Source organism: Balearica regulorum, chromosome 7 (genome assembly GCF_011004875.1).
Source record: "Balearica regulorum gibbericeps isolate bBalReg1 chromosome 7, bBalReg1.pri, whole genome shotgun sequence".
Classification (NCBI taxonomy): Eukaryota; Metazoa; Chordata; class Aves; order Gruiformes; family Gruidae; genus Balearica; species Balearica regulorum.
In genome coordinates this window covers 26,344,624-26,359,405 of record NC_046190.1, presented here as the reverse complement: position 1 = coordinate 26,359,405, position 14,782 = coordinate 26,344,624, and the positions used below count along the sequence as shown (strand labels likewise).

Genomic DNA, 14,782 nt, shown 5'->3' with positions numbered 1-14,782 from the left:
TTAATGAAGTTCTGATGAGCTGTCCTCTAGACTGCCCTAGTTTTTTCTCTCTAATTGTCAAATCAATCTTCTTTTGCCAGTGTAGGATTTTTATGTTGTAGAAAATATAAATGTTTACAGCTTAAAGAACAAGTCATCAAAATAAACATTGCATTTGAGCAGTGCTTGAACAGTGTATGCTAGATGAAGGATGCTGCCTTCCAACCAATTAAATATTTGAAGAATGGGAAATGAATGAAGGTTATTAGTTGACATTTTTTTTTCCTTCAGTATAAAAGCAACTACTTCTCCTATCCACATACACATCTATGGTTTTTGAAAGCTTGCTGTTTTGTTTTGGTTTGGTTTGGTTTTTTTACTTTGTTTTGAAATTCTTTCCTCATAAAAAACTAATCTTCAGCCTTCCAGGAGTCAAAGCTCAGACATTGAAAGCTGTTACAATGAAGTGTCAAAGCTGAAAGATCATCATTTAGATGATGACTTTTAAGACCCAAAAAGGGCTTTTGCCTTCCTGAGTGCTTAGGCTGCTTGAACCATGGCTGTACCACACACAGGTGGTGTAGGGGCAAATCTTGACACATCACAATGGTGTGCTTCACAACAGTTGCAGCTCGCAACAGTTTTGTAGGCTGGGCTGTGCTGGCTGTGAAGGCTGGAGTTGCAAAACCGAGAGCTGTTTTCCAAAGCAAGTGTTGACTAAGTGTAGAGCAGTGGAAGAGGAGCCACAGCAGTGGATTGTGATGTGCTGAATCAGATGAACATGTGTCATCCTGCTGGACAGGAGTAGGATTGCTCATGCTGGGCTTGTGTCACTTGACAGTGAGTGTATGCATGCATGTGCTGTGGTGAGTAAGCAAAGATTTGAGCAAATAATTTAGTGGCTCAAGGTGCACTTCATAGACTTAAACTTGCTATTCTTACTACTTAGGTCGTAGTAGAAGAGAGCTGCAATACAAATAAAACTCCTGCAAACTGCCTTTGGGAAGAGACTGGTTTATATGTAATCTGTAACTGGTGGTGGTGGTGGAATTGCAATAGTAAATGAAAACATTTTCAAGTTGTTGGGTAAACATTGCCCACAAAGTTGGATCTGCTGTTGGCATTAGCTTTTATGTCAGCATTAGGTACATGCAACTGTCAGTCTCACTGTGGTCTTTATGCTTGGGGTAATTCCACTGGAGTACAAAGGATTTTGAGTTATGTGAATATCAGAAAAACAGTTGGACATTTGATACTAGCATTTACAATTTTTTTTTAACATTTGAACCAATGCTTCCAAAATAGTTACTGTCACCTCTCCTTTCTTGATATCATAGTTTTCTGTATTTTGTGAGACATTTTAGCAAAAAACTGTGGTGGTCTTACTTAAAGAAGAGTCAACCACTATATGCATCTGAATGGACTGCTTTGTGTTTATTTTTTAGTTCTGACCAATATTCCTCCTGTACATATCCCTATTTTTCTTGCTGAGGCATAATCCCTTGGAACAGCACTGTGGAACATATGGCTTTGACTATCCAGATGTTTTCTATTTCATGTAGTTGAGCTAGAATGCAAGAAGTTACTGGTGGCAGTGTTGTTCATTCCTCATTGTGTAGGTAGGCTAACTTCTGTAGGTACCTACATGGTATCCATATGTTTATAGGATTTTTTTTTTTTTTTTAGAATAATGTTAGTGTTACTCCAGCAACGTATGAAATACACGTGATTGATGTTAGAGTTGTAGAACAAGTTCTCGCCATAGCTTTGAGACTGACCTAATAGTTGTCTGTTAGTAAAAATTTATACACTGAAATATTTTGCACAAATACGAAATTATGATTACAAGCTTAATACGAACATGTGTTAATGGGTCTCAGTAAGCTTAATGCTTCAACTGAGAGTTAAACTGTGCTTTGATTAATGTTGTCATTTTAATGACTGTGGTGGACAGATGGTGTCTACTTTCAATAATTTCACCCTAAAGTCTAATTTAAATCAATACTTGGGTTTTTAGTGATTCTGTCAAGGGTGTGAACATTTCAAATTGAGTTTTACTTATGCTCACTAGGGTTGTAGTTTAAAAGAATAACACCGCAGCAGTTGTGGTAATATGTCTGTAGCACTGTACGAATAGCGTACTACTTCTTTTGGCACCCCAAAACAGTGAATGAAAAAAACCCCAAAAGACATCCCTGTAGATGTGACCTGAATATTTGGTAGCTTTATATGAATTTAGCTTTTAATTGTTGCTAAAGTCTGCCAATCAAGGAAGGATTTTTTTTGTTTTGTTTTTCCCAATAGCGCTTTTCTGGAGGAAGGAGAACAAGAGGAATTACAATTGAAGGCCGTACTACTCAGCAACCCAAATGCAACTGGGTTGCTAAAAAGCAACTTACACGTACTCTCTAAAAGTCTGTGAATCACATGTGGCTGGCGTTTTTCTTTTTTTTTTTTTTTTTTAACAACTCTCACCACTGCAGCAGTGTGAAAACATTTTCATTTCAATTCAATTGCCATCTGCATTTCAGTTCCAGAATCCATGTTGCTGTTTTTGTATGAAGCAAAGAGAATTCTGATTGTTTTTCAGGTTGCGTTTACAGCGAAGCTGTTTGGGGGAAAGCGAGGTGGGAGGGAGAAAGGGTGTTCTGTGTGGCAACGGAACAAATCTGATATGAGAATAAACAAAGTCAAATTAAAAAGCAATTGTTTTATTTTCATTTTTCCTTTTTTTTTTCCCCCCCTTTTTTTAATTGCCTATGGAGTTATGAGAGACCCAGGAGATGACACAGGGACAGCTGTCAGGAGCTTCGCTTTGAAACTAGAGAATTCAATGGTGTAAAAATTTTGTGAATGTGTAGAGGAGGAATAGTTCGATTTAGAGTCTCTTTTAGAAGCTTAATGCTTCAAAACAAGAAGATGTAATCCTGCTAATTTAGTTTCTAGTGTGATTTATGATTTTTCTAATAAATAAATAAAGGTATCATGTGCAATAATCCACACATTGTAGACATAATTTATGTTGGGCAATTACTTGACACAGTAGATTATTTTAGAAAATGTCTCCTCTCTCAATCATCCTGATATATTAAAAAAAATTTCAGTCAAAAATTTTCTTTTGACTGACTTTGGCTTTCACTTCATTCAGCTTACTGAAAATTGCTTATTGGAGATTATATTGTATTGTTGATTCCTAATAACTATTTGAACAAAAATTGGGTTATCTTATGGAAGTGTGAGGTAGATTCTGACATATTTTCTCATCGTTTATAGTAGGTTAAAAGAATACATTCAATCAAGTATGTAATTCAGCAGAATGATTTGGTCAAATTAGTAAATTCAATGCTCGATTAGTCAAACCAGTAAAACTGTGCCAGCACAGATGCACACGCTTGGTGTCCCATTGAAATTCTTTCTCTCGACCCCAGTGCTGATTTTCCTAGGGAGCTGTAGACGAGGTTTTCCAGCCACTGCCTAGATGAGAAGTTTCTCCTAGCCCAGGTTTCCACACAGCCTCCACTTGACTTTGGCAGCCTCTTTTCATCCCCGCTCTCACTGCAGCTCTCTGCTTTTTCTCTGAGAATTTTGACATGGTAGCACAGGAAAGCCAAGAGTACTGTGATTGACTTGTTCTTGTATCAAGTGACAGTTCTGCTCTGTGATAATACGGCTGCTCAGGAGAGAGGTACGTGCACATTCAGGACTATTTTTGGCTGTGTTAGACAGAATTATCATTATTAGATGTTACGTCTTAGTATAAAACTAATAGAGGTTAAAGTCAGTGAATTTTTATTTGTGGTTGCGTCTTAATGTGATGTGGTCAGTATTTAAACTAAAGCAAAATATGAACAGTTGTGTGATACTGTTTATTTATTGGATAGTAATTTCCCAGACTTTCCATTCTCTTTAGTAGCTGATACTTGACTTCATATTCTTTTTCCATGCTAGACCTAGTCCAAAACCAAATCACGACTATGAAAGACTGAAGATTCAGTGCATGAAGGCCATGTCAGACTTACAGTCTCTGCAGAATCAACACACCAAGACACTAAAAAGATGTGAAGAAGCAGCAAAAGAGGCAGACTTTTATCAGTAAGTATTAATCAAGCTATATGAGGTAAGAGTTTACCAGTCTGTGCTAGATCATAAAGTATTAGAACACGGTAACCAAATAATTTTTTTTATTCTGTTTTCTACTTTAATCGCAAGATTAATGTTTGCATGCATCAGATAAAATATTTCTGGCCTATTTGAAAAGATCAAGTATGGAATGCTTGTTTTATTTTATTTTGAAGAATTTGAGACAGAAATCCCTGATGTCTTGATGGGACACTGACAAGGAAAGGCTAGTTACTGACTTGCAATTACAATCCAATAGTCTTACTGTCAGGCTGGAGAGCAGAATATAACTTGAATGTCATTTGTTACTGGTTTTTTAATAGGTTTTGATAGCTCTCACTGACTTGTGTGAGTGTTAACACAGGCTTAGACCAATTGTAAGTGTTTATGAAAATGCAATAAAATAGGGAGAAATTGGAGCATATTTCTAGCGTGCATTTCCATTTAAAAAACAGTCATTTGATGCAAGTAGGAACATGTTTTCTTCACTTGAAAGGAAGACAGCTCAGAAATAGAAATGCAGATAAATTCTTCATTTGAAGTTTATTTCACGCTAAATCTGCGCTATAAAAATAAATCTGCGCTATAAAATAAGACTAGTATTTAATGACAGCATTTGTTTTCGTTGGGGGGGTTGCTAGTTCTTACACAGTACTTTGACTCACAACTCTTCAAGCCCTTAAAGATAGGCATTGTTTCCTTACATGCTTCTTCCAAAACCTGCAGATACCATTAAAGGTTGTCAACAGGTACAGATGTAGCAAGTTGTGTGGCTTCTTTACAAAGAGCTTTATTCCTAGTTTCATTTGAGGATTTTCAAGTACTTAATTTGCTAGTGAATTCTGTGCACAGCATTAGTGTTCTGTATTTCAGAGCTGAATTACCTATGTCTATCCAATGCTGATGTGAAACACTTGTATTCTGTATCCTAAAAAATCAGTGGTTTGCTTACTTAAGAGTTCTGTAGTCCCTGAAACCATACTGTGTTACACTGTGTTTATTTCAGTAATTTCGTGACAGTACAAAAGGATTTACCCTCTCATATGAGAAGAACTCTGAGTTTTAAAAGATAGAGTGAATGATTGAAATACTTATGTATATGAAGAATATAGCCGTGTTCCTCAGAGACCAACAATTTAGGCTTGTGCAAAATGATGCATATATACAAGTACATGCTTTCACATTTACACTTGCTACAGACTAAGATTATCTGGTCAGAAGAAAGTATAGTGTGTTTTAATTGATTCAGAGGTAATTCTTTTTATTATAAGAACTTCTTTGCTTGGATTTGAATAATTTGGTTTCCTACGTAAAACTTTAGGGCGGCTGAAACTCACTGTTGGAACATAGGTGGCATAAAACATGACAATGCACATTGAAACCCATGCATGCAATTCCTGTTCATACTATGAGTAATTCTCAGGGTAAAGAAATGGATCAAGTAGAATATGTTATTCAAATGTTATTTGTCCTGCAGTAATTCTTAGAACCCCATGCTTTAAAAAATTTATAATTTCCAACAAAATCTGAATAACAGATAACAGATTAATAACCTACATGTAAAGATTATGTGTATTTAATTGTGCAAATATAATTTGTTAAAGACTTTTTTTTAACAGGTTGTCCTAATTTTAAGGATTGGTTTTCCTAAATGCTTTGAGTCATTCTGTGCAGGAAACGTTGGTATATCACTTTATAAGGAAGGAATACAAAGTATCTTAAAGTGCAAATTCTAGTCAATGCTGTGTGTTATATGGTGGTGTGTGTTTATATATATGGACTTTAAAGACTTTACCAGCAGGTGTGACAGTTCATTTGCAATCTTTCTGTTTCAACAACAAAAATACTTGTCAGTATCCACATATTACTCTTTATTTGATCTGTGGTAGTAAAATACATTCAATTGATTTCCTTCCCCCCCCCCCCCCCCCCCCCCTTTTTTTTTTTTTCCAGCAGTGGTCTGGTCTAATTTTGGACTGCTACCTTGAATTTTAATCTGAATAATAGCCTCATCATGTGGCTCTCAGTTGTTTTTTAAGTGAGAGTGTTTCTTTCAATAATTATGGCTTGCATAATGAAGTTTGGAGAACTTTGATAGCGCTTTACCTGCTTGAGTGTAATTGAAACATACATAGTGTGTTTTTATTGGTTGTGGGGTTTTTGTTTATTTGTTTTTAAAGCAATAACATACAAGGAGACTTTTGTAGTTTTCATCTGTATTTTGGTTAGCTGCTGCTCAGCTGAGGGGCCCAAGAGAAAGTGGAGGCGATTAGTGGGATAATTCCTATTATACCATTGTCTGTCTGCTTTTAAAATGGCTGTGAAATGACATTGATGGGTGGTACAAATCCGTCATCTCTGCTGTTTAAGTACTTTGTACTTTTGTGTATTTGCCTATTTATGCCCCTGTTTGTTTCCAATTTTTTTTTTCCCTGGTACTTGGAATACTCAGGTATGCAGAATTGATTTAGTTTGACCTGCTTTCTTAGTAGAAAACTCATGCTTGAAATGAATTAGTCCAGGACTTTGGCCTGGCAAGTTGGCCCCTAAGAGCGTTTTTTTGTGTGCCGTGACAGCACGTTGCACAGCCGGCTGCTGAGTGACCAGTCACAGCTGAAGGAGGACATGGATACCTTGAAGAGGAAAAACACGCAGTTGGTGCGTGAACATAATCATCTCCAGCAGTCATGTGAGGAAATGAAGAGGCTTCACGATGAGGATCAGAAAGAGATAACGGACCTGCGCAGCCAGCAGCAGCAGGTGAGCTACAGCTTGTAGTGTACGTGCTAGAAGAGATTGTGAATTGCTCCTTGTATAAATAAGTCAATAAATCTGAATGTGCGGCGTTGCTGCCTTTTATGTCTTACTCATTCGGAAACATCCACCTTATATTTTGCAGCACTAGAGGAGAAAATGAGATCTTACATACTAATTTATTTTCTGTGTTTAGCTGGGAAAAGAACAAGGTATATAGAATATTAAGAAATTTTGATGCAGAGATGAAAAAAATTGTACATGAGAAAGATTGAATACGCATGGTATTTTTTTAAGTGAGTGGAGAGGCATCAAAATCCTAGCTTGAAGTTGCAAAGTGATAAAAAAGATAACTCTTTTCCTAGGGTATTTTATGGGACAGGACTAGCTTTAAACTTGCATGCTCTTTGTTTTTGGGAAAGTATCACAATTAAAAAAAGTGACAGGTATGTTTTTTGGGTTTTGTTTAATTTTATTTTAAATTATTCTAGTGACACTGGGACAGTTTGGGGAATGATTGAGCTAAATTTGTTTATGTAGGTTTGCGGATGCCTTTTAGTTAGAACAAAGCTACAGGTTGATTAATGTTTTTGAACTTAAAAAACCCAAGCTTTTCAGGAACAGGTGGACATTTCAGAGCTGTCTATAACAGGCTGTATCCAGGACAATGTTGTTCACACATTCTGAAGAAAGAAAAGTAAGAGTAGTAGAAAGGAGCAACTGGTCTTACCAGGTCCATAGTTCACCTATGGAAAAGTCTGATCATTTAGTTAGAATAGGTGCAGTAACATTTGGAATGGTTAGAGTATCTTGGTTAACTGTGTGTAGGCTGATTCACAGGGCAAACTTGCAAGTCAAACATTAGGCTTCAGAAGCAAAACCTATGCAAACAAAAATAATTATTTACTAGGGTAGGAGGGGCAAAGGTCAGAGCAAGCTGGATGTGCTGAATGGTGCTTAGGAGGTGCTTGAGGGCTAGTGCAAAGAGGAATGAAGATTTGTATTTCCTTTTGATCCCTTTCTCTAACGTTATCTTGAGAGTTCTGCTGTGAAATGGTTTAGTGGATTGGTTCAGAAGATGGCTCTTGTTCTGTGTAACAGAAATGGTTTGCTCTGTAAACCTGGGCAAATTGCTTAATTGTTCTGTGCCTCAGTTTCCCAGTCTGCAAGGCAGGGATGTAAAACCTCCAAGAGAAGGCTATTATATTTTGAGGTTCTGTCCTGAAGTTTGAAATTATCTGGCAGCACAGAAGGAGGCTGAAGGATCATTGTCAGTATGTATTTAAGTAAGTTGTCTTTTAGTCAATTAAACCTTTAAAGAAAACTATGTATGTGAGTCTCAATGAGAAAGTTGTGTAACTCTATTTCTCAGCATGTCAGAGTGATTCATGGTGTCTTGAAGAGGTGCCAAGAGTCTTATCTTGTCTGTGTTATTTCTCATCTGAATTAGTCTTAACACTATTTATGTTGATCCCTCTGACGTGTTGTTTTGTTGTCAGGCCGTAGCAAAACACAACATCTTGGTGGCCTCAGAGAGCAAAAGCTTTTGATCGGGTTACTCTTCGTGTGGGATTGTCATGGATTTGCTGTGTAGCAGCTGACCAGCTTAAGTTTCTGCTGCTCGCATATGAAGTTTCTGGTTGCCATGGCTGTCTTTCTCGGTCCAGCTGGGACTATTTACTTTTTCTCAGACTGGGATTTTGAATGGGGGACCTTCCTTATTACACTGCGTCCTGTTTATGGCGTTTCTGCCTTCCTCCATCAAACCTCTGTTAGCAAGTTTATGATGAATTTCATCCAATCTCTTCTTCTATTTGGCCTTCTTTAATTATTTAGTGTGTTTTCAGCAAAAAGTCATTCCATATATGCTTTAGTGCAACGCGCTTTGTTTCTATTTGGATTCTCAAATTCTTGGCTTTCAAACAAGTTCTTAGAATGCTTCGGGAAGTAGTCTCCAGGAAAATGACTCTCCTGAGCAGGTTTAAATCAACATGTACTTAGACTTCACATACAGTTTATCACTTATTTAGCATATCTGAAATGGTTCACTGAAGAGTGCTAGCTAATCACGGGTCCAGTTCTGTGCAGGTTATACTACTGAATCCACTGAGGATAGGGATGTATGTGGAGATAGCCATGCCAGTGAGACTCTCGCCAAAGTGCAGCCTTGTTCCAGGACCACTTTATGAACAGTAACTCACTGCTTTTACGTATCTTGGTTAGTTAAAGGAGACCAGTGCCAGGCTGGAGAACTTTGTCTCTCTTATATGGCCTGTGTAGAGAAGTGGTTTCCTGACAGTGAGGGTTGTTATCCGCTGCCTGTGGACAGTGTCCTCGGGCAAAGAGCGGGCAGTTCCTTTCAGGCTCCTTTCCTTTTGGTCTGCAGGCATCCAGGTTCTTCCATGTTCAGGAACTGGTCCTTACTCTGAATGTAAGATGCAAAAGCAGGTGAGGAGCCAAGCTGTGCATACAGAGTAGTTGCTATGTGTTTGGTTTCAACTTTTTATAGAGCTCATGTTTTCTCTTTTTTCTTTTTTTAATACTCTTTATTTTCAGATAGTTAGGGACATACTGTTGTAGCCTAATGTTAATATTGTATAAATTCCTGGCACATCTCTATGTAGAGCATTTCTGTTTCTTCCCACCACTCTATCAAGGCCAAATTTCAATTTAAAAGACAAAAACGGAAAAAATGAGCATAGTATTTTTAGAAAAAAAAAAAAGGGGGAAAGAAAAAAGTAAGGCCTCATTTCAGGCACCTTTTTTGCCTTTTGAGAAGGAAGGACTAGATCTGCTGAAGCTCATTAGGGGATTTCTGTTGTTGCTGGTCATTTATCATCAATGTTGCTATTTAGAACAAGATTCTTATGTCAATGGAAATTAATTTGAAACCAGGATTCAGGTCAGACTTGATTCATGTTTAAATGGATTTTTCTCTTCCTGTTCATATTTTATGGATAGCTTTTGAAAATGGAAACCTCTGTGGGTAGGTCTCAGATGAAATATAGTATGAGTATTAAAATATATGCCTGTGTGTATAACATGTTTAGGGTAGATTTTATTCTCTTGAAGTTTTAAGTTATTTAACGTGTTCATGGAGGACACAGTCAACCTGTCATGAATGCCACCTCGTGGTCATTTCTTAAATTACAGCTATCATCTTGGTCATCAAATAACGATTACCTCTTGCTAAAACTACAAAGTACTTGAAAACAACATGAATTTAATAACTGTTGGTAGCAGTTATCACTAGAGAGAGATTTTCATAAACTTGTGCACTCTAAGTTTTGATAAAGCAGGTTTTTTTCCAATTAACATTAAGCAGATATAATAATGCTTAGAGTAACAGTAATGCCTAGAAGAGGCTCAGTGTTTCCTTAGTCATTAAAAAGAATGATCATTAAATTTGGTTAATATATTTTTGTTCTAATATTTATATATATATATATCTATCTTTTAAATCAAATTTATTGGATTGATTAAAACCTGAGTTTATTAATACAGTTTCTGGCTTTTTTTAGGTTATGAAGCAAAATGGGTCATCAGAGATATTAAATAAACTTTATGATACAGCAATGGACAAGCTAGAGGGTGTGAAGAAGGATTATGATGCCCTGAGGAAACGGTACAATGAGAAGATTGCAAGTCACAATACAGATCTGAGTCGCCTAGAACAGGCTGAGGAGGAGAACAGACGTCTTCAGAAACAGATTGACATGTTAATGAAGCAAAGGGACACGGCAATACATTTTCAGCAGCAATATTCAACCTCTCTTAGAAGGTACAATCAAGTCTTGATACCTTCAGATATGCTGTGAAAGCAGTAACAATTCTAACCTAGCCTCTTATTTTCTATGTGGTGGAATCAAAAATACTTTTCTGACCTTTTTTTTTTTTTCCCTAAATTTTTTTCCCTAGTGTATGTTATCTGGGTGTGATGAGGAAGCATGTGTTTCAGATTTTCTGGAAGGCCTTAGAAGGTGTGATGGGGATGTTTATTTGGAGAAATGGTGCTTTTTCTTGAGAAAAGGATTTCCCAGTTAGGCTTTTGGAATTGTATGAAGAATTTTAACCAATTTTTAGCTCGTCTGAGAAAGGGATAGTCTGCCTTTCAAGCTGTGTTTATTCTTAGTTGTAGACAGGACACAGGAGTCAAATACAACAAAAGTTTTGTTAAATCTCAGATTTAGTGTTCCAGACAAACTCCTCAATGGGTGGTGAGTCCATCAACATATATATCTTTATTTAAATATAAAAAACAAGTCAATAGGAGGATATAATTTCTAAAGGGTGTTTTAGCAAAGTAAGATGTTCTCAAGCATTAGTTGACTTTAAGACGTTAGAGCTGCAGACCATGTGGGACTCCGAGACAGAGCTTCAGGCTGACAGCAGAGTTCACAGGATGGAGAAGTCTGGGAGTCTCGCTTCTGTGGGAAGTGCCAAAACAGAAGGGCACAGACACTATGTCACACTGCATTTAACCTCTCTCTGCTCCTCCTTGATACTAAGCCTACACAGATACCCGTATGGGGTAGGAAGAATGCTAATATACGTAAGGACTCCAAAGAGCATCCGTGGGCATGTTGAGAATGTTTTCACTGACATATGTTAGAGGTAATACGCAACTCCCACAGACTAATGCCAAAAAGTGTTGTTTTCTATGTTCTATAGACTATAGTTTCTATAGACTTTCAGTATTTCAGAAAGGTGAGATTTGAGCATAGATAATAATGTACACATGAATAGCAAGTACATAGTACATCTGATTAAGTTATAGGAGAATACGAGTAACAAGAGAATAAGTTATGTAACTTAGACTGCCATGGATTCCTGAAGGTGAGGGAAAACCTAGTATATACTACAAGAAATACTGCAACCATGCTGATACATGGCAGAAACTCAACATATTTCTGTTATGGCTTGTGATATAGGTCTCCTCCTTGAGAGGAAGGTGTGGTTTGATACTGAACAGAGGTTGGTTTTAATAATTTCATGAAAGATATTAATGTTCCTGAGAAACAGTGATCCAGCTAAATTAATATAACTGAACTTCAGGAATTTTTGCCTTTTATTCGGTTGACTTTTGGTCTGGGCTGCTTTTTCACTTGTTTCTGTTTATAGAAAACTTTATTTGTCTGATGTTTATACCCTTGCTTCATAACCAAAACCCTATTTCTCTGGGTGACTGACCAAAAATTTTTAAAATGCATTTCAGGTGACTACAGTTTTCAGAATATAAGACTTAAATAATTTTAGTTTCAGGATGAATGGGTCATAAGTTGCAGCACCAAACTTTTTTATCAATACCTAGTGTAACCGCAGTCAAAATAGGTTTTAAAGACAGCAGGAAGAGTAAGGCTGCAGTGGTAGCCCAGGTCTCATTTTGAATGAATCTTTGGCCTTAAAAAATATCAGAGAAGCGTTCAGCCTTTTTTCTTTTATCTATGACATTGTCACAATAATACACAGCATATGAATGCTACCAAGATGATATAGTCAGTGAATAGTTTGCAGATTACAAATTAGTTATACCTGCTATCTAATTCCTATGTGCTAAACCTTACCCTACATGTGGGTCTCTGCATTGTGCATGTGGGCTACGGCACTTGGACACATCTGCCCGTAGTTTGCAATTGTGTTGAAGACAAAGCAGGTGGTCCTGGTGAGGGCTCTTTTCAGTGTTGGTTGCTCCTTATAAACCTGTGCTTACTGCTACTGACACATCTAACCCTGCTACTTGCAATCCATTCACAACCGTTGTTAGAAATAGGCTTTCTCAACAGAAAGCATCTGTGAAAATGTGATCCAGCTGCCTGTATTTCCTCCTTGCAAGGTCAAACAGGACCAAGGTGTTTCAGCTGGAACTCTGCTTTCAGGTTTTTATCACTATTTAATATGAATGTCTTGGCTATGGCAGAGACTTTCCTTTCTGATCAATTCTGTGTGCTAGTATGCGTGTCATGGTTTGGTTGGTTTTTGGTGGGTATTTTTCCCCTTCCTTTCTGATGACTTTTTTTTTTTTTTTGGCAAACATTGCCTTAAATCTTTTCTCCTCCCCTCTCTCCTGTATCTTCCCAGTGCTGTCCTTGATTTGACCCTCAAATAGTTTTCAAATGTACTGGGGGGTTCTTACATGGCAGCGAGGTTATTTGGTATGGTCTCTATGTTAGATTTCTGATATATTCTTGTACTTCTGCTATAGTATTTTTTTCTTACCTTCATGCTCACTGTTCTGAAAAGACAAAAGAAATCCAGATTGTAATATGTTAGGTCTTCTGTACTGCCAAGCCTGATGATCTCTTAAACTGAAGAATGTCCCGAAAGGAGCAGGGTGATGGTTTTGAAATTACTGGCAGCTGCCTCAGTAGTGCTATGGCAATGGTTTGAATACACTGGGTTTTTCAAGGAAATACTTGAAATTGGGTTTACAGCTCTCTCTTGGGAAAGGTCAGGCAACATGCTGGATTAGACAAGAAATTGTACTTTTAAACAGTGTGAGGTGTGCGTGTAAGAGAGAGAGAGACAGACCACAACGTCTGCCAGAGGTTTGTGGGCACCTGAAATTTTGGTAATCCTCAAAATCCAGCAGGTTAGGTACAGTGTTTCCATCAATGGCATTTATTTGGGAGTTTTGGAAAAAACATGCAAGTAAATCTTAGTGTCTAATTGTGGTAAAACACTGCTCTCAGAAGTTCCTTTTCAGACCTAATTGTGAACTTGTCTGTGGAATTATATTCCCACTTTTAAGAATGCTCTGTCAATATAAACACAAAAGTTACTACTTTTAATTAAAACTTCTTATTCCCTTGTTTTGATTGTGCCATACTTCAGTAGGTTGTAGTGATAAGCGCGTTATGTTTTTGTCTGTGTTAAATTTTTAAAAAAATTACTTGTGACAGTTTTAATATTTTACATTTCAGTTTTACTGGATGACCTACTGATGACAACCAACAGTAATGTTTGAATTATCTGGTTTTAGTTCCATTGTCTGCATTTTCACTGTAAACACACTTTTTTTCTCCTCTAAATTGTCCATTACCAACCTTGTGGCATATTTGGGTATGTGGAAGTTGTTCTTTTTTTTCCACTTTCTGCATTTGTTTCCCTTTTTCCCACATGCCTGGCAGTGTGTGCTGGGAGAAAGAATTAACTGCTAAGATGGGCAGATCTCAATGCAATAAGTAAGGTTAAACTTGTGCTATTACATAGTGGCAATCTTTTGCATTCTTTTAAGAATAATTTGATAGAAATTTGCTTTTAATCATTAAACTAATTCTAAATTATTTCTAACAATTTTTATCTTTCAGTTCCTTAAAGAGGTTATCTAATATTCATAAAGGTTCTTTAATATTCCTAAAGCAATAATTAGTCTAACTTTTATTTTGCAGCACTGAGAGTACATTGTCTAAGATGTCCCCTGTGGTTGTGTTTTACCAACGCACACATTTGGTTATTCAGCCTAATCCTCAATCTATGAAAAAGGAAAGTGAGGAACAAATATCTTATTGGCATTTTGCTTGTTTTTAGATTTGAATCAGTACAACAGGAACTAAGCAACGCCACAGCACAAAACAAAGAGTTACAGAGAGAAATGGAGCGATTACAGTCTGAGGTGACAAGGTTCAAAACAATGCAGCTGAAAGCAGCAAAGGATGCAGAAAAATACAAGGAAGAAAGGGATTCTGTTTTCAATGAATACCGCCTCATAATGAGTGAGAGAGATCAAGTAATTAAAGAGGTAGATAAGCTTCAAACAGAGCTGGAGCTTGCGGAGTCCAAACTGAAGAACACTTCTTCGGAGAAGCGAGTGGCTAGTGAAGAGATGGAAGCTTTAAGACAGGTACTAGCCTATTGTTTCGATGGGGAAGGGACATGAGTATACGTTGCTAATGCTGGAATCAGAAATGTATGACGAATTTATGGAAAATAG

General features: G+C 37.1%; 1 protein-coding gene across 1 annotated transcript in view; it reads left to right on the top strand.

Moving 5' to 3' along the window:
- DLG5 (discs large MAGUK scaffold protein 5) overlaps positions 1–14,782 on the top strand; it is a 109,776-nt gene that overhangs the window by 54,905 nt on the left and 40,089 nt on the right. Inside the window, 4 exon segments of the mRNA XM_075758626.1 lie at positions 3,928–4,071; positions 6,675–6,858; positions 10,374–10,633; positions 14,380–14,692. Coding sequence (XP_075614741.1) covers positions 3,928–4,071; positions 6,675–6,858; positions 10,374–10,633; positions 14,380–14,692 — 901 coding nt within the window.